This window comes from Sander vitreus, chromosome 6 (assembly GCF_031162955.1).
Source record: "Sander vitreus isolate 19-12246 chromosome 6, sanVit1, whole genome shotgun sequence".
NCBI lineage: Eukaryota > Metazoa > Chordata > Actinopteri > Perciformes > Percidae > Sander > Sander vitreus.
Genome location: NC_135860.1, coordinates 16,075,523 through 16,099,547, shown reverse-complemented (window position 1 = coordinate 16,099,547; position 24,025 = coordinate 16,075,523). Strand labels below are relative to the sequence as shown.

The following is a 24,025-nucleotide window of genomic DNA, read 5'->3' as shown; positions in this document are numbered from 1 at the left end:
ATATTGGTGTAAAAACTAATTTGGCCATATCGTAAATTTAGTGTTTTGTGTAGCCTAGTATTTTGGTCTCAAATGTTGCCCCTGTGGGTGTCACTGCAGCTCATCCCTTTGGTTGTTCATCAAGGCTCTACTTCTCGGTAATAACACTGAAAACAAATTAATAGTAACAAAAATATTGCACATGCTATCATGTCATGTCTCCTTTTGAAGGAAGAAGACAGTTTGGCTGTACATAAAATGAAGTATTATTATTTAATGGGATTGCAATATGCTTCCATGCCTGAAGACAGAGAAAACAAGATGAGACTTCTTTCCAAGTTTGCATGCACTCACTGTATGTTCACTGCGGGGCATAAAGACTGCTCTCTTATTAGCACAGTGGATCTTAAGGGCAGGTTTCTTCACAAGGATAAAATCTAGTCATAGACTAGGACATTTTTCATTACATGTCTCTTTTGAATGTTGCTTTAATTTGGGACTAGCCTGGATGCTGGAATAACTGCAATAATGCTCTAAATGCATCGGTGACACACCTCTTACAACCTCTACTATCAAAGTGGTCATTGTGGTCACTTTGAGCACATCCCAGAGGAAGTGTGTCTTCTAATATGCCCTATTCCTTCCCCTTAGGGCTGCTGCTGCTGCACCACGTGGGACTGCAGATTCACTGAACTTTCCTGGTTATGCCAGTCTTTAACAAACATAACAAGTTGTTGACAACAGTTATCTGTTGCTAATGCAAGTCATTGATGTGTGTGTGTGTGTGTGTGTGTGTGTGTGTGTGTGTGTGTGTATTCTTGGATCTGACTGTGACGGCTTTCTAGCATCTCAGTGTGCAAGATGACTTCCTCTTGGCTATCAGTTAGTTTTCATCAGTTGCTCCAAGGCTAAAGGAACGATGAAGGATGGCAGAAGCAAGGGATTTAATTGAGCCCAGTATTCAACGGCACGGCGTTTTGTGACTCAGAGAAACACAGTAGGCTGCAGAAAGGCAGCAGAACCTTCAGAGAACAATCACCTGCCTCTATTGTTGAAATCACCATGATGTTTTTGTTGCTGCCTTTTAGTGAAGTTGGCACAGATATCTTTTTAACTAGACACAATCCTTCTCCGACTCACAGGCCTTGTTTTATGATCATGTCCCACATCACGGAAAGTTTTGACTATTGCAAATGAGTCAAAAACAGGCGTTTTGTTAGAGCTGCAAACAAGCTAGTGGCAATGGCCTGACACACTGTTTGAGTCACAACAAACACACCAGGCAGATGTCTTTACACCTAGATCTGAATTTCAGGCTGTACATTTTTCAGCCTTGTGTGTCTTTGTTGATGGCAATTTGTCCGTATTCAGATATTTGTTTCAGTCTTTTTTTCAAGTTTGTTTTTAGCATTTACCATCAGTCTCAGTGTACAAGACAAAAACCTCAGCATCAGTCCATGAACACTCAAGTAGTCAATAAACTCATATTAGATTATGGGAGTTTACAGTATATAGTAAAGCTGAGATGAATCCTAACAGTTGACGCCAACATTTTTGAGTACATGCAGTATCTCAGCCATCGTTCTGTATTTGCAATAAGAATGCAGAACGTGCTTAAGCTTGTCGGGGATAAAGGAGCTCTGCTTCCTCTGATTATGCAAGAGATCACACACCCCTTTCGAGATCAGCTGAGGTTCAGGACTGAAAAGCCATTGTAATATAATAAGCAGGCAGGCAATGATAGATACATTGATGGTTTTCTGGATAACATCTTCTGTTATGGACCAGAAATTTGATTATTTGCTATAGTCGAAACAACAGTGTATGGATACATTATAACACAATAGACAAACTTTAATTTACAATGTAAACATACAATGTTTACTAACTAAATGCTTCTTGCTTATCAGGTTTGTGCAGTTTTAAGTGGTGAGAGCATGTTGAGCCAAGACAATGAGCAGAACATGCATGTCTCTTCAATCTGCTGCAATTAAAAAACACCTTACTGGCACAATTTCAGAGCTCCATATGTCATATCTGAGAATGCTTTTCAGGCCATCAACAATTGCTGATGCCTAACAGGCATAGACATAAGAGCAACATAAGAGTGTGATCGAATCACGGGGGGAGTACCTTAACTTGTCAGATCGTGTCTGAAAACAACCAGAAGGGTATTGTTTTTGGATAATATAGTTAGACTGTACTTTGACAACAGTTTAATCAGTTTTGTGTTTCATTACATGCTGGTTGTAGGGCTGAAACTAATGCTTGTGTTTTTTTTGTTTTTTTTTACTGATTGCTTTGAGAATGAATTTAGCAATTAATAGGTAATTAGGTCCAAAACTGTGACCAATTTAATGACAAGTGTTGGTAATAAGTTACCAGAGGCCAAAGTTATGACTCCATGTTGTCTGTTTTGTGCCATGCTATAATACCCAATTGTATTCAATTTACAGTTCTACAAAACTGAGAAAACCAATCAAACCCTCATATTTGATAAGCAGGAGCCATTCATCTGTTGTGGGTAATTTGGGGTTTTTAGACTGCTAATCAGACAAAACAAACTATTTAAAGACATTAACTTGGACTGTTTGGACATTTTAAGCAGAATATGTTACTTAGATATGCAGTGAGAAAGCTTGTATGTATGCTGAGCTTATGTGTTCCACACAGTCTACTGCCGAGAAATAACTGACTCCTAGATGTCATTATTCTGGACGAGAGTGAAACAGAGAAGCATCTTTCCAAACAGTGTGGACACAGTAAGATGTAAGGCTGGCTGAGAAAAAGTGTGTGATTATCCTTATCATTATCTTAAGAGACTGTTAGAGGGATTAATTAAAGCCTGTAGCCTGTAACCATCCACACAGCTGTGGAACCATCTCCCCTACTTGCTATTATTATTATTATTATTATTAATATAAACACAGTCAACCTGGGTTATACCCTGATTGAGCCATTGGTGTGAAAGGGATATAAGAGAGTCATATTTCCTGGCTCCTGGCTCATCCTGTGTATTTGTCTCGGTTACTGATCATTCTATGATTCACTTCAATATGAGTGATGCAACAACAACAACAGCAGCCACCCCTGCAGCTCACTATGACCGTCCTATGAGCCCTTTGATTGAATTCCCTTGTGTTACCTCGATCCCCCCTGTTTACCAACAGAAGGGCCAACCAGGAAAATCAAAGTGCTCTTTGCTTTCACTTGTGCAGGAAGCCGGAGCGAAGCAGAATGCCAAGCAGCAGAGAGCCACACAGCTGCTTTGCCATGTGCAGAGAAATCTGAGATAAATTACACAGTTTATAGGGGTTGCTACCTCATGGTTGGTGTGTGACATCTGTTCTAATAGCGTCTTTATCAAACAAATCCTTCCACTAGTTGCTCTGGGCAATGTTGAGGGAAAGAAGTTGATAGAACTGAAAGCAAGGGATGTGTACTTCTTCTGACGTGTTGATCAATAGTCATTTTGTAAGAGATGATTTTTAGTGCACAAGTATGTTTTTTTAATGTATTTCCCCTGTTTTTACTTCTCATTAGCAAACCGCATTCACTTCCTATTTGTGATCAAATTTTTATTTATTACATGCTAAAAATCTAGCTGTGCCAGGTACACCCTGCAGCTCGAGTGTACCTAAACAACACGTCAAAGCCTCTGCGCTTGACAGGGTACAGACAAAATGATACTTCCTATCCTGTAAAACTAGAAAGCAAAGCTTACATTGTTACATTTAGTCATACTCACGTCACTTACAGTAATTAACCCCTATTATTGTGTTTCTTTGTACATTGTGAGTTCCAGTAGACATAATTACAATTGATGACATATTCCGTTCAGGATAGCATCATCAACAACACTGGATGATTAAGCGTCATCAAAAAAACCTGTACATCTTGTGTAGGGTGGATTCAGTCATTCAGCTACTGTATCTTTTGTTGGACAATACAACAAAGCCGAAGGAGTGTTGCAAATATGTCTTTGTGTCCTTGTGTCTCCTACTCAAGCCTCAAATACCTGAATGTCCAGATTTTGGAGGCACAAAACATTAGGTTGTTCGGTTAGCTTTACTGTTTTCACAGAGTACATGCAGAGATTTTAATATTTATAACATATATATATATATATATATATAGTATGTGTGTGTGTGATTCACACAATTGTATTGTTGTTTTTTTAATAATTTGCTAATCAGATTTTGTATAATAAAGCTTACAGTGATGTAAAGGCATAATGACCTAATCTTTCCCCAAGTGGAAATACAATATTCTTTATATTATGACATTCATTGCTTCAACTCGTCACATTTCAGTCCGTCTGTGCTCTTACACTGAGAGGCTCAGTGACATATATTCCAACTCAGAAAGCGTCTTTTTGATGTGTTCAATTTATAAAAGCATAGACGTAGTCCCGGTGCTTCATTGTTGCTGTGGGAAGTTGTTTTATTTTCTTATAGAGGCCTCTCTCATATCTGCTCACAACTGTAGCAGTAAAACCAAAAGAGGAAGGGGTTTGATGAGAAGACAGCGTATGAAGGAAATAAGCTACGGTTAAAGTGACATGTAATTTCCTGGTTGCTCGCTTGACGTTTGGAAGATCAGAAAGGAGCGAGTCAGGCGCTGGTGCTGGTTAAGGATCGGTGTGTGCAGCTTCTGAGCTGCTGGCTGGAGACTACACCGAAGCCTCATCTGAGACTGGGTTCGCCAGAACCTGGCACCCTGCTCAGCCACATACAATGAGAGATGGACTGGCTCATGAGTCAATGCCAGTTGGTAATGTCCATTTATTTATTGCATTAGATTTCATTTTCTCTAGAGGAACTGTGACAATTAGCTACACATTAAACATGCATTGAGCTACAGCAGTATGTTGCAGTTTTGTACTGGAGTAGTTTTTTAAGGTAACCTACATCAGCTGCAGCACACTACACATACTATCTTTTGACCTATTTGCTTGTTGGCTAAGGGGAAGTACCTAATGTATTGTTATACCATGTGCTGTTTGCTCTACTGTATGTTATTTGTGTACAATGAGTCAGTCAGTCTGAAACAACTCATGTCTTCCCTCATGCTGCCTCAGCTAATCAACATGTTCAGGTTGTTTCAACGCATGGTACATACAAGGAACATTTTGAGATGTCCTGTGTTTTTGCAATTTGATTATTGAGACACTGGGTTCCCACAAGATGCACCACTTGTCTGAATCATCAGGACGTATTAAGCATGATTTGGCTTTATACGAAATGTTTTGAAAAGAGCAAAATTATTCATCAAAGTTGTTTCTCTGTGGTGACCTGTGTGACATTTGGTCTTTGTGAAATCGAGAGACTGATATGAGGAGGGAAGAGTGGCAGGATATGTTGCACTGCAGAGGCTGATCGAAGCTGTGATAACGACTGTTTGTATGCAAACAACCTCGCACAATTAAAACCATCTTAAATGATACTATAAGACGCAGCGACGCAGGAATGTCTTGTGTAGGACAATGCCATGCGTACAATGAGAAGATGTTATTGAATGTTGACCGCTGTATACTGAGTTTATGACTGAACCAAGGGAACATTTCATTTCTTTTAACCTCCCTGTTTTGAAAAGGGAAATAATTGGCTCATGTGTTCCACTCTGTGAGTTACATCTCTTTGCAACATCCTGTTACCAAAACAGGTCACATGATTTAGTCAGTGCCATGTTTTCAGCCAGTGTGTCGCAGTTAAATGCTCAACCTTTTAAGAGTAGTGCCACAATAACTGAGCACAAGCAAAGAACATGTTCCATTGATATTTCTTGTGTAACCACTTTACACATTTTTTTTCACATGCACTTTTATTTACTAACTCTGCCCGCTGCACTTGACCAGAGGCATGAAGAAGGCCACTTTCTTGCTTCATGAGTTCTTTTTTCCCTCCTGCAGAAAAACGTGGGCTATCTGCAGCAGTGGCTGGAGGCGTTTGTGGCATCCTTTGAAAGGCTCATAGATGTGCAGTCACTGGAGCCTCAAAGGTGAGTAGTAAAAGTTCACAAACTACATAGCCAGAAGCTCTTACTGGTTTGTATTCCCCAAAACAGGATGAACTCTGACCTGTAGAGGTACCATTTTGACATGTTTATTTTACGTTATGAACGCCCCTATTACAATGCCCTTTACCTCTTTCCTACTGCCTCTCACCACCTCTCTTCCCACATCCTCCTCTCCCATCTCCCAGGCTGGAGGAGTGCAGCTCAGAGGTGCCCTTGCTCCCAAGGGAGGTCCTGGTGCTCCTCGGCACCCAGTTATGTCAGAGTGCGGTGCACCTCTCCGATGCCACCGAGCCCAATGGCACCATCCCTCACCCCCTGCTCCTCATCAAGTTCTTCATCATTGTCTGCAGGTGAGGGCCAGCTGCTGTGTACAGTATATGCATCATCATCCTGGCCGTAAACATACTACATAGTGGAACTGTTGTGCCTATGAAAGTATTGGGAAAATCAATTACAGATGTTATCATGATGACAAGCAGTCTCCAGTCGCAAGTCATTATGTATATATTAGCTAGTATTACTTGTAGTAATATAATAATTAGATCTGTCAATCGATTAAAAAATGTTAATCTAATTAATTACATACTCTGTGATTAATTAATCGAAATTAATCGCATACATAATTAACGGTGCCTGAACCGATACTTTTTAAGAAAGTAAGAAAAGAAAAAAAAGGGTACTAAACAACAGTTGGTGGCATTAAAGAACAGCTTGTTTATTGCTAAGGCCATATGGTCAAAATGAAATGATTTAATAATAATGTATAACAATAACAATAACTGATTTCAGTAGTAAATTGCTGTTGAACCACCAGATGGGAAAAGGACATTTACAATAACTTCAAATGCACCACGAGGATGTAGTTTACCAGTTTCATTGAATGCACCGTCTGTGTTGTTTCTCCGATGGCAGCTGCAGATTGTTACATCCCGGTGTTGAATCCTCTACAGTAAAACACAGTCAAACTTTACACCGTTTAGCGTTAGCTGTCAGCATTTTAACCGTGTTTAATCCAGCTACTAGCTAGCGGTAGGCTAACGTTAGCTGCTGTCGAGTATAGTGTTAACTAGCGTCACGTGCAGCGGTGTTTGTGTTTTAGAGCATCAAAGAGAAGCGCAGACATATCAGTAGCACCAGATTTCGGTAGCCAGGGTTGGCAGGAAGAAGATTTTTACAAGTAAATGTTCCAATTAATGATCCAGGCAGAACATTCTCGTCTCCCTCCTTCATTTTACAGTCCAATGGTGGCTAGAACGGCTCCGGGTCAAACGTCAATATGGAATGGATTAATCTGCGTTATTTTTTTGTTCTCAGATTAATTAATCGAAATGAACGCGTTATTTTGACAGCCCTAATAATAATAATATATATAATAATATTATTATATATATTATTATATATATTAATATATTATATTATATTATATTATATAATAACAATACAATATAATTAGGCTGTTGGACATATCATTTTAGGGATAAAATAATGTTTTAGGCAGGTACCAGAGACTAAAAAAAAGTTTGTTTTTTGGAAATATAAATGTACCTGAAACTTTTAACGTAATGCACACAATTAGATCATTTTGTCTTTTTTCTTATCAATATTACATGTGTACCAATAACAAAAGCGCAGTGGTGATAAAAGCGAACCAGATTAATTAGTTTTTTTTTCTTTTACTTTTCCAGAAATTGCACTGCAGATTGTGCAAAGCGGCTGCAACTCAGTGTCAGGAATTGTCTCTTACATTCTGTGCATCCTCTGTAATAGTCTTCTTTTTTTTTTGCCTACGATGACCATATTGGGTAAGCAGAGTTACTTAACACTCAATTGCACAAGTTTCTCTCTTCTTCTAGGAATATGGAGAACATTGACCCAGACAAGACTCCGGATTTTGTTTTTGAAACCATCAAGCTTTTGAATTTCTGTTTGGACCAGGTAAGTCCATTAATAACAGTAGCTTAAACCAGACAAAAGTGTATTGATATATGACTGGGCTTGGCTCCACTGCTTGCTCAGAGTATCACACATGCAAAGATTATTTAGTAGCCAAACTGTGCAGGAATGTGATGTACAGTAGAGAGACAGTGAAACCTAAACACTCTGTATTCTGTTTAGTGTGTACATCCTCACACAGAAGTAACAGAACTAGTTTACGCTAAAAAGAGCAGTTGGTGTCTTGTCGACCTTCTAATCATTGTACAGGAAAGTGTTGTATTTGTTGCATGTTAAAAGAACATCTGATACAGGTGTCTCTGTTGTGAATATGAGTTCCAGATAATGAGTGTAAAAAACTTTATTTTGGACAGCTAAAGAAGGGACAAGGGGAGCAGTCATCTCTGCAGATGGTTGTGCAGTATGGGCTCGTGCTGTGTGAAAGTCTCTTTGACCCTTATCAGACGTGGAGGAGACGCCTGGCAGGGTGAGTGTGTGCTCCTTCACCCTGTGTGAATGTGTGAGAGGTGGAATTTAGTCACACATAAAGACCCAAATACGATCTTATGCATTTAACATCTTGCCCAACCTTTTGTGAATGCCCTGTTGTGTGTAAGCCTTGAAGTCAACCCTCATTAGATCCAGCAATGTCAGTGGCAGTCCTTGGCTGACTGGGTGTGATGTGAGTCAGTGCGGTGACTCGAAGCTTTATGTGTTGCAGGGAGGAGGTGAGCTTGCTGGAAAGAAACAAGTATAAGTTCTCCCCTTTGGCCTTGCCAGAGGAGCTGTCTGCTCTTTACCATGGTAAGACACTTTCTTTTGTCTGCTCTACCACTCTGAACTCTGTCAGACCTCACATACCACAAGAATCAAACTGTTCCCACTGCAGCTTAGATCTGTCATCTTTGTCTTGAAAAACAGTGACCTTTTTTCTTCCAAATCTCCTGGAAAATCAATATTTGCCATTTTTCTCATATTGAAAAATAACTGGTCAGTGCAGTCAGTCAAACTTTAATTATTCAGCATCTAATTATCAGGTTTCAATCCCCAGAGTCCAATAATTTCTAATTACAGAAGTCCATTTGATCAATGAGCACTAATCTATAAGCCATGTAGGAAATCTTAGCCTGGGCAAGTTTCAGGATGTCCAAATTTTAGGAAGATTAAACCATAATGGCATGCTTTAATTAGAAATGTTAAGAGCTAATTGTGTAATACCTAGCAAATTAGCGAGGATTAGGCATTTTCTTTTCACGTAACTCTGAATGATAGAGGTGGCATTGCAAGGGACTTTTTTGCTGAGCCATTGTACCATGAACATTTGACATTTCTTATTCCTATTATTACAAATAAAAATGTGTGTGTGTGTATATATATATATATATATATATATATATATATATATATATATATATATATATATATATATATATATATATATATATATATATATATATTCCATGTTATTTTGACAGCACTGTGTTAATGTTTCTGTATTGTGGTTAAGTGATAGCTGGTCTTGCATTACACTGTTTCTTGGCTTGAATGTTCACAGAAAGTCTCCAGGAAAGCGAGCAGATCCCAGAGCTCCTCACACTCAGATTTGTTCATCTCCAGGGAGCTGTCATCAGTGGAGGAAAGGTCTGCTAGCCTATCTGTCCTCTAGATAAGAGAATATTGTGAAAACGCAAGTGCAAATTAAAACTGATTACAGGGGAGTCACTTTGTCCATATTTTGTTCCAGAAGAATGGCCTTCTCTCTATCACCAGTCAATCTGTTGAGGACCTGTTTTCTGTTCTGCGAGTGTGGTGCTGCCGGACCTCCTCTGAACCCAAAGGTACGGGGCTCCCACGGCTGACCCTGCAGTGCCTGACCGCGATGATTCACCTCCTGCACTCCAGCAGCCCTGCTGAGCGGCAGGTGGAGATCAGGACAATACTGGAGAGCTACTTTCAGCTCCTCAACTGGAACCGTCCGCTGAGCAGTGAGCAGCAAGAGAGACAGAGCTGGGAAGACAGCCTGATCTCCCTCCAGAGTCAAATGCTTAGTAAGAGCGTGTCCACTAGGTTTCAAGTGTAGCTGAGCGTAAAGCATTCCTTTTTTTTAATCTCTAACCAAGTAATCGATTTTCATTATAAATAACATGAGACAACATCCTCCTTGTTGTCAATTTTAGCTGCTGTTCCTGAGATCCTGCAGTGCACTGACAGGCCAGTCCTGCAGGCTGTGTTCCTCAACAACAACTGCTTTGAACACATCCTCAGGCTCATTCAGAACAGCAAGGTCAGACCCTTGTCCATCTAAAATGTGTTTGTCTGCTTTGTCAGCTTTTTGTATCTGTCCTTCTGTCAGTTGGTCTGTGAGTCTGTCAGTTTGTCACCTTTTTATTTTGATATCTATTTCCCCTTTTTATTTGCCTGGAAGCCACATGTGCTATTGTAACCTTTTCTGCTTGGTCAATGTTAAATATATCACAAAATAAATCTATATGCTTCCAGCTTATGTTTTCTCCATACGGCTACTACACATGTGTCCCACTGCAGCAGCTATAAAGAGACCAGGATCAAACCTGTCTCCATTACATCTGACAGATTACTTTTTTGTCTTGTTGTTGTGTGTTTGTTTGTTTGTGTGCTGATGTGTGTATGTCCTGCAGCTCTTTCAGAGCAACATGCGTAGCCCGGAGCGTGAGGTTGTGTGTGACCTCACCACATGTTTACTCGCAGAGGTTGAAGTGGACCAGGTACCCCCCCCGCACTTGGTGTTGATATTGGTCCGTCAGCAGGAAACTCAGCCTTCTCTTCACTCGTTAACTGCTCTGAGCTATTTAAACAGGAAGCTTCGGGCAGGAAGTCTGGCTTACACTCATTTGTAAATAAAGCAGGTAGCGCGGCTATATGTGATAATTGTTGTCTGGAGTTCCCTTTTTAGTCTGTCCATCTTACAGCCTATGTTACTGTATATGTGATTAAATGTTACTTTAATCTAACTAGAAATACAAGAAATGACAAGCTGGCATTAACTGTGCACGTTGAAAAGTTAAGATTCATATTATGAGTTGGAGGATTAGTCTTTGCTTGTGTGGGAGTGTTGATTTATATCACATTCATAATTAGAGGCTGAATTCCCTGTTGACAAGGCAAGAGAAGCATGCTGTGTTTCTCATGGTGCATGAAATGGTGTTTTTTGAAATGCATGTCTTTCTTTATTTTTCGTGTAACCGGTTGTGCTTGTGTGAAAGACCTGGCTTGTGTCCTGGGGTTTTGATGTTGCCTAATTTTCAGCAATAGTTGGGGATTGCCTCAGTCTTTCTTTCTTTTTTGGTGGTTGGCTTTGGTTTTTGCATGCAGGGATCTATCAGTAATTAACAAAGAGGCGATTGTTTAGTGACTGGTACAGCAGTGCACTTATTTTGACCCAGTCTGCTCCAATAATTGTGGTGTGGGGAAAAAAGAAAAGAAAAGTGCTGTACTTCCTCTTGTACTTTACAAATAATCCTTCATTCAGTTCAGATTTTCTCAGAATTAATTTGTTTTCCTTTTTGGTCATGTGCAGATGGAATGTTTAACATCAGTGTTGATCATGATGATGCACATTTTTAGTTCTGCAATGCCACAATCAACATTATTTTTAACACAATCATTATTTTGATATAGGTTTTGGAGAAAGGATCAGACAGTATTACAGTTCATGCTTTAGAAGTCCTAACAGCTATAATGAGCAACTCACCCTCTGCTAAGGTAAGGCCCTTTGTGACTTTCTATGGTCAAATCATATACCCTTCATACTTCTGTACATGTACTATAAAGCAAATTACACTATGATGACTACAATGCCTGCAAAAATGACAGCCTCATGAGGAAAGCTGTTTTCCGTTCATTTAAGAAATCTCATTGTATTCCCTTCCAATGTATGGAAGTGTGCCAACTAGTTATCCCCTGTGGAACGTCTTTCTCCAGCCTATTTCTGTCTCTTTTCTGCCTCAGGAGGTTTTCAAAGAGAGGATTGGCTACTCCCAACTGTTTGATGTGCTGAAAAGTCAAGGTCAACCCACCAAAAGGCTTCTGCAAGAGCTGATGAACATGGTGAAAAACATTTCCTTGTTATCCCCACTGAGTGCAGAGACAGTAGTCAATTAGCTCTTATTGATGACCTTGTTCCTATTTAAATTGTGTTGCTGAAGTTGTTGACCATGTGGCCACGTCTTATCTTCATTCTCTGTCGTCACCGTTTTTGTCCCTCTCTGTCTCCAGGCAGTGGAGGGCAAGCATGCCCACGCCCATCACCTTGGCATTAGTAACGAACAGCCTTTGCTGCTGCTCCTGCAATGGCTGCCTGACCTGTCCGGTCAAAGGGACCTTCAGCTGCTGGTGGCCCAGTGGCTGGCTGCCGTCTGTGGTGCCTCCTTATCCTGTCGCACTGTGGCTGTGGAGGCAGGCATGGTGGGCGCTCTGCTGCAGGTGCTCTCACAGCCCCAGAGTCTGGACAGGCAGTGTGCAGATGCCCTGCTGGGCCTCCTGCAGGACCTGGGCTCCTTGTGTTTGAGACCAGAGGAGCTTAAGAGCCTGCTCAGACTGCTCAGGGTGGATCAGGACAATGGCGCAGTGGGGGGGAAGGTGCACCCCTACTGCGCTCGCACCATCCAAATTCTCTCGGCCATGGCAGCCAGAGAAGGCCAGGACAGTGCCTTGCAGTACTTTGATCTTACTCCCCCCATGGCAGGTATTATGGTGCCCACAGTCCAACGCTGGCCAGGCAGCGGGTTTGCCTTTCACGCCTGGCTCTGTCTCAACATGGAATTCTCCAACAACCGTAAACCTCCTGCCAACTCTGGTACAGGGGCTCAGCATGACATGGGAAAAGGACCACGCAGAAAGCAGCTCTACAGGTGAAGCGAGTTATTTGTGAGAAATAGAATTGCAAGCTTTTATATGTATATGGCTGCATTGAACAATACTTTAATAGATGGGTTTTCTTTTGTAAAGTTTCTTCACAGCAAGTGGAACTGGGCTGGAGGCCTTTTTCACCATGGAGGGAGTGCTAGTGGTGGCTGTTTGCACTAAAAAAGACTACATGGCCGTCACGCTGCCAGAGCACCCACTAGTTGACTCATGCTGGGTGAGTGTGGACACACATAGAACAGCTAGAATTGTGGCCAACATTTGGCCTTATTTAGCCTGTCTCAAAGAAAATAGATTCTATCAAAGAAAGAATTGCCCATAATTTTTCTAAGTGCCGTTGTCTGGGTCAGTAACCTTGAAAGCACAATTGCTATAAGAAATTGAAGAGTTTACCTTTTGTAGAGACAAGAAGCTAGAGAGGTCTATCAATATGGTTACATTAAAGCTGTCAACTGTGACTGTGAGTCTGTGTTGCTCCAGTTTTTCAATACAAAAATGTACGTTTGTAACCACCAAATTTGCATTTTTTTTTCATTGTTGTTGTCACAAGTAGAAACTGATGTGATCTTTAATACCATCCTCATCACAGCATTCAGTGGCTATAGTCCACATCCCGGGCCGTCGTCCATTTGGTCAGAATCTGGTCAACATCTACATCGATGGAGAGCAGCGTAAAACTGCTCAGCTTCGCTTTCCATCTTTCAGTGAGGTAACTGAAACTAGTATCTAATGTATCCTGGCCATGGAAGTATTATTACTGATTAGTTCCCCTCTATTAATCTAACTTCCTCTTTTCCTCCCCCACCTGAACCTGACTCCTGAAGCCTTTTACCTCCTGCTGCATTGGATCGGCAGGCCACCGGACCACTACCACCACCACCTCCCCCAATCTGCCCACTTCCTCGTCCTCTAACCCTTCGCCCGAGTTTGCTTTCCCCGCCCATGGCCCCTCCCTTATCCGTTCCCAGTCCTTCCCAGCCACCTTTGCAGGAGGCCGTTGGGGCTCTTTCGGAGACTCCCCAGTGCACACCATCCCTGCAGGACTGCAGGACACAGAGTGGGGAACACCCACGTCTCTGGATGGACTCCTGGGCACCGCCTTCATTTGCCACGAGGCTCTGCAGCAGACACAGACGAGAACTCTGCATGCTGCAGGTAGGTCTCGCTCTGCTACAATGCAAATGTTGTTGTACACATTATACACCTTCAACATTTTATTTCTTCAGCATTTAGCTCTTCCAGAGTTCACCAGACAATCAAGTGTACAGGAAACTAGTAGTAAAGAAAATCACAGAATGCTCCTAGCAGTATTTCTTTCATGTACACCAAGTAATGTTTACATATTTTACCTACATTGGTTTCTGCTCTTCCTCACAGGCCCCAATCACGTGTCCTTATTCAAAGCAGAGGGAGAGTTATCTGATCTCAACAGCAAGCTTCTGCTCTACTACACTCCACAGGTGACCCACTGAAACTCAGGAAAACTTGCATATTTTATGACACTGCTTTTATTATGTGATTTAAAAACACTGGTAAAATAGTCTTGTTTACATGTGTGTGTATGTTTTTCTACAGGCCTTTAAGAGCCAGATATGTCTGGACCTGTCGCCCAATCACCAATATGATGGCAGGCTTACAGGACACAGGGTAGTGAACTGGGACATCAAGGTTAGATATGAAACATTTTGAGCTGTTAGCTGTGATGTCTTCTTTTGAATAATTCATACAATTAAACTCAACTCTGGTGACCAAAGCGAGATGTGAAATATCTCTGTATTATCTGCTTATGACCTTATCTTGCGTTTCCTTATTTTGCTGTCATGCTGTTTCCTCTTTGGGCAGGTCCCCTTTGTTAATTCAATTTCTGAAATAAATAGGACTAATGGAAGGTGGAAGGTTACAAAAGTATTATGTGTGTTTTTTTTCCCTCCAGGATGTTGTTAACGTGATGGGAGGTATAGGGGTTTTGCTGCCCCTGCTCGAGCAGGTATGTGAGGCCGAGCAGGTTTACAACAGCGGTCAGGAGATCTCAGACCTGCTGGGACCAGAGCTCACCTCCCCCAGAGGCCCCGCTGCCATGCTGCTGCCACTGAACAAGTCTGCAGGTCAGGTCATGTTTAGATATTCAGAGTATGATTTTTTTTTTTGTTGATGCAGTGATAGTGTCTTAATGAAAGGGACAGTTCATCTAAATTATAGAGACAAGTACATTTTTTTCTTGAAGGAGATGTTGCTGTTGAATTTGTTTTTTTTAGGACAAACAGTATGTGCTAGAAAAGAGGCACATACTATAATATACAATGGACAGATTGTGAAATCGAGGCTAATAGGTTAAATGCCAGAAGCAGCACCAGTCTGCATACATTTTGATGAGAACAAAATGAGATAAATGGAACAAACTGTCTAGCAGAAGTGAGACACATACCCTCACAATGACTCATCCTGAGATTTGATAATGTCAATTAAGTGCGTGCTAATGCACAAATACGACTGTGGGTAACACAGGAAATCTTAAAAGTTTTTTTGCCCTATTTTTTTTTTTCTCTCAGAGGCCAGACTAGAGAGAAACAGCATCGCTGCCTTCCTGCTGATGGTGAAAAACCTGATTCGTCATCACCCTGTCAATCAGGAGAGCCTGCAGCGCTGCCATGGGCCGAGCATTATAGGAGCCATGCTCAGCAAAGTAGGTGCCCTGCACTTAAGTTTGCTGTAGCAAGTGGGAACTAATTGCGAGAAGAAGTGATTAGCATCTGAAAGTGAATATTTGACCTTTTCCATTGTAGTGCTGCTGTGTAATTGCTGTGTAATGAATGGGTATGGTGTTGTTGAAACAGCATTGGTTCTTTGAAAATGACAGTATCACATGCTTCTGTGGGGAAATTTATGCAGAATTTGCCAGATTGCGTGGTCTCTCTGACTGAGAACAAAGGATATCAGCTGTAACATCTGTCCCTTGAAATTGTTGTGTTGAAATCTAGGAAAATAATAAACAACAATTAAACAAAATAAAAAAATAAAAATGTATATCATATAACAAACATGGAAGCCACAGTGAGTTGTGATGCACTCCTGTTCTCACTTCTTGGTGTACATTTTTCTGATAAATCAGAATTTTACATTGTCACACAGAATCTCTGATAGTTGCAGCCAGTCAGGTATTGCCTTGATGCAGCACAGACATGCTTTCTGTCTGACAGGATATGTTGAAATATATGACGTTAAGGTGGAGCATCCTGTAAGGAAGCTATGTCCTAATAATCATCACATGGGGTTGCCATGTTTGACAGTGGCAAAGAAAGAAACACACACATACGGTATACACTGAACACAAACACTTGGACTGTATATGCACTCAACTGAGTGCAACACTTCTTCAGCTTCAAGTTTGACTAAAAATACACAAACCCTTAGTGAACAGATACATCAAAATAATTTAAAAAAAGACACACTTTAACACCCTTTCTCTGTGCTTCCTCTACTGTAGGTTCCTGGCAGTATGATGGACATGAATGTTTTAATGGCCTGTCAGCTACTGTTGGAGCAGGTTTTCAATGAGGGGAACAGCCCCCTTCTACAGCAACTCTACCAGCACCTGCTCTTTGATTTCCGCATCTGGACTAAAAGCCATTTTGCGGTTTGTCTGGGTAGGCACAGGCAGCCCTCGTGTTGTCACACCTGTGAACCTTTTCATGTCTGCCGAAGCTGTTTGCGTCCCTTTTTCATATTTATGCAAGACTGAAATGAGCAAGAGGAGGCTTAAAGCTATCAGAGATATGTTGATAATGTTTCGAGGCTGTGGCAACATATTAAAAGTGAAAACGTGCCTAAAGCTGCATTTCAGTACCCTGTTTTGTAAATTAATGCATTTTTTCAGTACAACCTCGCATATTGGTTTGCCATTTCTAAATGTCAAACTGAAGGAAGATGACAAAAGTATTCTTTTTCTCCCAAAGCCCACGTGCAGTACCTTGCGTCTGTGATAAACAAAGGGAAGCAGCGCATGAAGAGGAAGTATGGAGTCCAATATGTTCTGGATACCATTCACACATACTACAGGTGAACCTTTTGACATTCACAATATGGTTTCAAAATAACACCGCTGTCTGCCACAATATATATTAAGAGTTGAGTGGTTTAAAAAGTAAGTCTACCTATTCCTATCTATTTTAAATCCATGATTGCATCTGTTCATAAGGTGATTTATTCCTTAACTAATATCTTTGGTCATAGTGTGGAGAAAGACGGAAGCTCTCTGTCTGATGAAAAGCAGACGATTCAAAACTCTCTGTTCGCCTTGCTGAAAGACTTTCTAAAGTCTCCTACACCAGAGGATCTTCACAGTGTCCTCGCATACATTCTGACTGTCGGAGAGGAGAAGCAGGTAGTGCTTATGTGTTTTATCTGTGTTTCTTTAGGGAGTTTGATTTTACCTTTTTGATTCCCATATTTTGGCATCTGCGTACTTTCAAACTCCTCTTGTGACCACTTAAAACTTTACCCTCCCTAATCCATATTTCTTGGCATTTTATCCTCCTCCATCTCTTTGCTATGTCCTCTCTCGATCAGGCGGTGAGAGCCTTGGATGTGCTGTATGAACTCTTGAGGAGCAGCCCTCCGCGTGAGCAGGTGCAGGCCGTGCTGCTGGAGTGGGGCGTGGAGCAGCTGTACTGCTTGCTGCTCAATCCAAGCTTCGGAGACGAGGCCAGAGAGAGGGTGTTCAGGGTGAAAACAACTGACTTGACCATAAAATACTTCAGCTTATCACTTTTACTGCAAACTCCCATGTGATATATTGTCAAAACTCTTACACAATTTCCCTTCAACGTTGCAGGTTTTATACAAAATCCTCAAAAGCGAGCGAGTGTCTGAGCGCAACAAGCAGCGCATCAAGCTGAAAGATTTCGGATATCTTGGCCTGGTTTGTTTCCTTGATGAAAATCCCGTAACCATGACCACTGTGCGATGTCTGTACGAGCAGGTCCTTGCTACAGGTAATGCCGAAACAGCTTTGTGCTCTGGGATCTAGTGAGCTAGAAATGGATGATAAAATAGACCTTTTATAAAGGTTGAAGCACCTGAAAATTTGCTTTCAAAACTTAAGTATTTCTCGATAACCTTAAATAAGCAAAAGGCAAAATTCAAGATAGAAGTAACAGAGTTTAATGCTCAAAAATGTATCTGCTTCATTAGGACTGTGTTTTTATTGACAAATTCTCCTGGGAATCAACGGCTTATTATAAACTCCACACAACAACTAAACTGATAAGAATAACAGACTCGTAACTTTGTCTTAATTCCTCGTCATTATCAAGCTAAATGACATAGTTTTTCTAGAGGATCTAGGTATTAACGTAAACTTTCAAGACATTATTAGTAAATGGCGAACATGTAAGTGTTACCTTGGAATTGCCTTTGGTGCATATGTTGGGAATACCTGATATTACCTTTCAAACCAAAGAGAAACGGCACCGAAAAATCACAAATACAGAAATCTTAACCAGTATTGTTCTGATTTTGGAAGATAATAAGTGAGTTTATGAAGGATCCTAGAATTTATAGCAGAAAGCTGATTTAATGGCTCCCAAGGCCTGTAAAATTAAATTAAATGTGCTACTTTCCCACAGATGCCACCCCTAACTTCAGAGACCTCCTGGCTGTGGTCTGTCTTTCTCATCGAGCTGAGCTCACTGTCCGCTTAGACGTCTGCCGCAAGGTCAGTCTGCTGGCTTAATTTATACTCTGCTAAAACTACCACAGTCAACTTTTGAGTGTACAAGTTTCATCCTAAGCACATTTTTCATCTCTGTAATGAAAAGTAAGACTTCCCCTGTCCCTCTCTGATATTACCCCAGCTCTTTCATCTGATCTACTCCAACGACGATTATGTGAAGCAGCTTGCTAGGCAGCCCGGCTGGCAGGATGTTTTGACCAAGCTCTATGTGAAAGAGTGCTACGAGTCCCACGCTGCCAGCATTGCAGGCTCCAGCACTAACAGCTCCTTCGAGCCAAACTACCGGCCGCCGCTGTGCAGGGATCAAGCTCTGGTTATAGAGGACACAAACACAGACATCTTCCTGAGCTACCGCACCACGCAGGACATCGAGAATGAGGAAGAGGTTGAAGGTGGCCCACGGGACATCTCTGAGGGATTCTCTGATTTGTCCCAGTCACCTCCAAGTGGAGGTGGTAAAAACTTCACCGGCTCCCTCCATTTTAAGTCGTTTGATTCAGTGGACCAGGGGAGCCACTCGTCCTCCGTCTCCAATGCGGTTGATATCACCTCATCTCGTCCCGACGAGGAGGGGAGAGACTACCAGCCCCTCTCCCCCTTTGGTAGCCCCTTTGATTTGGAGCTAGGGGGCGCTGGCTATACTGGCCCACACACTCCTGCAGGTAGTCTGACAAACACACCATCTCCTCTAGAGCATGGAAAACCTTTTCCACCTGCCAGACCTAGGAAGAGCTCCAGTTTGTCTAACGTGCTGGATGATACCAGCTATGGGACAGACCCTCCAACTGGAGACACAATCTCCAATACGTCCAACCCACAGGTATGGCTGCCTCCTCAGCTCAAATATTACTGATATATCAAGCCTATTATTTGACATTTTTTATGGGACTGAGTGTTGTTTGTGTTACAGCAGACCCCTGAGGAGGAGCTGTGCAACCTGCTAACCAACATTGTCTTCTCCGTGCTGTGGAGCGGCAGCGGGGCGGAGGTGGTGGAGGATGTGGTGTGGAGAGGGAGAGGGCAGGTCTTTTCTGTTCTCACCCAACTGGGCTCCTCTTGCCAACTGGTCCGCCCTCCCGATGACATCAAACGCAGGTCAGTGACAGTAATTTCACATTTACTTCCCCTCCAAGAACAAGCACACTGAATTGGCAGTGAAGTCCTGTCCTGCAATGGAAAAACAAATTGAACCACACCTTCAGCTGTGCCACCTTTTGTCTAAATATCCAGAAATGTTATTGCGTCACACTGGGGCGATGTATTCATAGTCTGTTTTCCACGCTGTGTGCCAGTCTGTTGGAGATGATGCTGGAGTCGTCTCTGTCAGACCTGAGGGACGCCCAGGGAGTGTCTCTGCCTTTCTGTCCCAGTCTGGTTCGGCTCCTCAGGCTGCTGCAGGACTTCCTGTTTGCTGAGGGGACAGACAACAATACCCTGTGGAGTGAAAAGGTATATAACATTTGTCAGATATCTCCAAAAGAGAGAAAAGTTTGAGTTCATAGTTCACACCAACATAAAGCAGCCGAGAAACTATGTAAAAGACGTCATATGCAAAAATCATTATTTAAACTTATTTTGAGAAATACACTTATTCACTTTTTTTTGCTGCATTAGATGAGAAGAATGATACCACTCTCATGTCTTAATGAGAGCAACCTCAGTGTCTGCTCCCTGCCAAGAAATAGTCCAGCACATACAACCCTGTGAGCTTTAGAGGTGCTGGTAGGCCTGTTTTGTTACTGTTTCCAGCTTTTACGTTAGGCTAAGCTAACTGGCTGCTGGTTGTAGCCTTATATTTACAGTACAGACATGAGAATGGTATCAATCTTCTTATCTAACTCTAAGCAAGAAAGCGCATCTCCAAAAATGTTGAACTATTCCTTTCAATTTGGATAAGGCAGTGAATCACAAACCTTCACCATGTTGGTAAACTTCAGGTCTTGAGTATAGCTTACATTAGCAAGACAGAAGCAGTCAGTGGAGTACTGACAGTAGGAGGTTCCTACATACCAGTGCAAGGCAGGCTGCATGTTTGCTTTCTATAAATACTTAACCCCAGTGGAATATAGATTACTGATGAATTACAAATGGTCAGTCCAGTCAGAGCAACAGTACACTTCAATCTCTTATTGCCAATAAACAATGCAGCAGATTTCTGCCGTGACTGAGCTGGTGGCACACACTGTGTGCAGAACAATCAAAGGTGTTGTCCTCCAAGAAGTGGTGTCATTTGATTATAGTAATTATATAAAGAAGTTATCATAATTTACGTTTTACGTATTAAGATACACAGTACATCTTTGAATGTCGAACTACATTGTCAGGATGTGATGATCTAATTTTGTTGGTTACATGAGATAAGTAAATGATATTAAAGACATCAGAGACTTAAGCCAAACATTAAACCAAGCATGGGCAGCTGGGCGTGGCTGTCTGATGTTCCTGCCCTGTCTTAATGGAAAGTGGAGCATCATGGTTGGGTGTAGGTAGCATCTGAATCACCTTTTTAAATGCTGGTTTAGCTGTATAAAATGAACTGAATGGGTTTAGGTTGTCGTGGATTTCGCAAGGTGTGGAAACAGGTCTAGCCTTTTTGTTGAGTCCTTTGTTGTTGGTTGTTGTATTGCAGATCTTTGAGGGGGTGGTAAACCTGCTGGACAAGTTGCAGGCCTGGCATAGCACCCCTGGCAGCCCTGGGAACAACGAATTGAAGGAAATGGCCCAGATTGGCCTGCGTATCATCACCGGATATATAAAACAGCAGCACTCACAGGTCAGCTGCACCCACAACTTGTCCTGTCCATCACCCAGCCAGCACACCAACCATAAATGTAAAATGTTTCTCACTGTACATGTCTTTTACAACCCACACACCTGTGCGATTGAACTTTGCCGAAAATAAATTTAAAGGATTTTACGCAGTCTTTATTTAACTTGATAAGCAAACTCCGATAAAGCCAGTTTATAAATACCAGGCCTTCTACGGGTTTCTTTCCAAAGGCATTGCAGTCATTCCTCTTAGGGAGTGTTCTGTATGAAAGGGCAGCTCCCCTCAGAGTTATGACTTCTGCTGCTCTCGCTGTAGGATTGTTGGATTGAGCGAGCGGTTATAAATGAACTGACCATAAGGCTTTCCATCAGATAGTGCTGGTTGTGTTCATCTCCAATGAAGTACAACTCCCCCTCAAGGAATTTGTTTTTCACAGTATCAGGTTTGAAATAAATTACCTTAATTGATCCCTGACATCACCGCTGCGGGAAAATAAAATAAGCCTGGAGCTATTTAAGTTGAGTGAATATACAAATTAAAATACACATAACATGTGTGAATAACTGTAAACATAAAAAATAAGCTCTACCTCAACAAAAAACATCAGTAAAATACTGCTTGTAGATTAATGCATCAGTATTAACGAGTCATTTTCCTGCATGAGTACTTTTATTTCTGATCTATGACTTATTTCTTTAAGCACATTTTGCCCATTATACTTCTGTGCTTTGACTTAAGTATACTTTTAAATACAGAACTTGTACTTGTATTGGAGTATTTCTACAATGTGGCTTTGTTACTTTTACCTAAGTTAAGGATTTGCATACTTCTTCCACCACTGATTTAAGTCCCCCTTGACAAAGACGTTCTCTCATGAGGGGTGTAGATCTGGAAAACTAAGCAAACACCATCACATATATGTTTATTTATCATATCCCTTCATGAACTGTATGCATAGGCTCTCAGTAAGAAGCACAGCAAATGATTTGCCCCTTGCCCCTCTTCAGCTGTGTGTGATGGCCTATGTGAAGCTCCACAGCCTTCTCCAGACAGTGCTGTGTCTGAGCTGGGAGGAGGTGTGCTTCCTGCTGGGGCAGCTGGGTGCCCCCCTGTGGCCAGAAGGTGCAGTGGACGGCACCAACAATGTGCATGCAGAAACTTTCTCCCAGCTTGTGCCCATCGTGCGCACGCTGCTCGACCAGCATGCCGACCCCATCACCCTCCAGAACCTACTGCCCAACCTGCCCATCACCAATGGCAGCACCACCTTTGCCCAGGACCTCAAAGCTTACTGTCACACAGTGGAGTGGCAGGGGTTTTTCCAGCAGCAGGTCAGTGTTTTGGCTGTGCACTTAAAATATGTCATTTATTTTTTGTTTAACCCTCGTTTCTACATCAGAACATTTTGGGTTTCTTTCAACAAAAATGTTCAAAAAGAAACAACATGGATGGTTCCACACAACACTCTTCACAAGTTAAAAAGTCGAATTTGGTTTTTTTTTATTCAATTTATAGCATTTGAAGAAAATAATTGATAAAAGAACGTTGAAAAAAAAAGTGACAAAGATGTCGAACAACAACGAAAACTTCAAAAGGTGCAAAAAAAAAAAATCAACAAACGTTGAAATAAGTGACAAAAACATCGGGGGGGAAAAGCAACAAAAGTTTCCAAAAAGGGTTAGGGTTAGACACACACACACTCTCACATACACACACACACACACACACATACACACACACACACACACACACAACACACACGCACTTGTTGGTCAGACAACACGTATCCGGACTAACTAAATCATAACTATTTGTCGAAATAATTCATAATTTAAGCTTCTTTTTTTTTAACTCAAATTAGGTATTATTTAATTTAAATGAGGTTTATTGACCATGAATAAAAAAAAAAAAGTGTAAAAGAGTTTGTAAGTTGGTGTTAGTGGTGAATCAGAAAAAATCCGACAAAAACCTGGAAAAAAGCGTCTTAAATAGGGTTAATTTTCTATTTCTACCGGAGAGGAAAACAAGTTGACGGGAAGACGAGGGTTAAGGAGTCTATAGAGCCTCCTATCCAGTCTTTGGTAAGACTAAGCAGGTATAATCAATCATCCTCTCTAAGATACTGCTGGCTCTGTTCTTTGTCACATTAGTGTACATTCAGGACTTTTGCAATCTTGCCTCCTGGTCAGACCGTTTACCTGATGGGTGGCTGAGAAACCTAATCCAATTTTTTTTAAACTGTGAACACAAGTTTAAAAAGTAGAAAACACAAACCGTAACTCCCTAAAGTGCTTTCTAGCTTAACCCTCAATGTATTTTAGGCAGAGATCAGTTTATGCTCAAACTTGAAGCTAGTGCCAGTCACGCTCACCACTCGCTAAGAGGAGGATTTATCATCGCTCTGTATGACAGTGCATGTTCATAAATCTTTTTAGTTTAGATTACTTTTGTATACAGATCCCGCAATATATTAGCCAGAGTGGCATAACTCTGGCTGCCATGACAGTTTTGAAACTTGGCCCTGGCTGATTTCACAAGCACGTATGTCTGTATGAAGTGTGTATGTGTTTGCAGTTTAGCCTATGTATTTGTTTTAAATGAATGTATAGGGTAGTTCTATATATTTTTGTATGTTTATATAACTTAATATTTTTAGCATGAAGTGGTAAGGCTGTAAGAGGAAAGAAGAAAGA

General features: G+C 41.4%; 1 protein-coding gene across 5 annotated transcripts in view; it reads left to right on the top strand.

Annotated features, from left to right (window-relative positions):
- nbeal2 (neurobeachin-like 2) overlaps positions 1 to 24,025 on the top strand; it is a 35,379-nt gene that overhangs the window by 1,228 nt on the left and 10,126 nt on the right. The window contains exons 1-31 of one of the 5 annotated variants that reach the window (XM_078253073.1): positions 4,553 to 4,752; positions 5,891 to 5,979; positions 6,183 to 6,347; positions 7,851 to 7,932; positions 8,304 to 8,416; positions 8,651 to 8,733; positions 9,485 to 9,570; positions 9,674 to 9,977; positions 10,107 to 10,213; positions 10,587 to 10,673; positions 11,587 to 11,670; positions 11,917 to 12,015; positions 12,184 to 12,818; positions 12,916 to 13,048; positions 13,421 to 13,540; positions 13,656 to 13,986; positions 14,209 to 14,291; positions 14,407 to 14,499; positions 14,765 to 14,936; positions 15,381 to 15,514; positions 16,316 to 16,475; positions 16,785 to 16,887; positions 17,062 to 17,212; positions 17,398 to 17,553; positions 17,663 to 17,822; positions 18,456 to 18,544; positions 18,684 to 19,382; positions 19,473 to 19,657; positions 19,855 to 20,011; positions 21,192 to 21,335; positions 22,340 to 22,663. In XM_078253073.1, the coding sequence (XP_078109199.1) occupies positions 4,723 to 4,752; positions 5,891 to 5,979; positions 6,183 to 6,347; positions 7,851 to 7,932; positions 8,304 to 8,416; positions 8,651 to 8,733; positions 9,485 to 9,570; positions 9,674 to 9,977; positions 10,107 to 10,213; positions 10,587 to 10,673; positions 11,587 to 11,670; positions 11,917 to 12,015; positions 12,184 to 12,818; positions 12,916 to 13,048; positions 13,421 to 13,540; positions 13,656 to 13,986; positions 14,209 to 14,291; positions 14,407 to 14,499; positions 14,765 to 14,936; positions 15,381 to 15,514; positions 16,316 to 16,475; positions 16,785 to 16,887; positions 17,062 to 17,212; positions 17,398 to 17,553; positions 17,663 to 17,822; positions 18,456 to 18,544; positions 18,684 to 19,382; positions 19,473 to 19,657; positions 19,855 to 20,011; positions 21,192 to 21,335; positions 22,340 to 22,663 (5,358 nt within the window). In that variant the 5' untranslated portion in view covers positions 4,553 to 4,722. Of the gene's footprint in view, positions 1 to 4,552; positions 4,753 to 5,890; positions 5,980 to 6,182; positions 6,348 to 7,850; positions 7,933 to 8,303; positions 8,417 to 8,650; positions 8,734 to 9,484; positions 9,571 to 9,673; positions 9,978 to 10,106; positions 10,214 to 10,586; positions 10,674 to 11,586; positions 11,671 to 11,916; positions 12,016 to 12,183; positions 12,819 to 12,915; positions 13,049 to 13,420; positions 13,541 to 13,655; positions 13,987 to 14,208; positions 14,292 to 14,406; positions 14,500 to 14,764; positions 14,937 to 15,380; positions 15,515 to 16,315; positions 16,476 to 16,784; positions 16,888 to 17,061; positions 17,213 to 17,397; positions 17,554 to 17,662; positions 17,823 to 18,455; positions 18,545 to 18,683; positions 19,383 to 19,472; positions 19,658 to 19,854; positions 20,012 to 21,191; positions 21,336 to 22,339; positions 22,664 to 24,025 lie in introns of those variants that run through there. The other 4 variants (XM_078253072.1, XM_078253071.1, XM_078253070.1 and 1 more) reach the window with 4 other exon arrangements.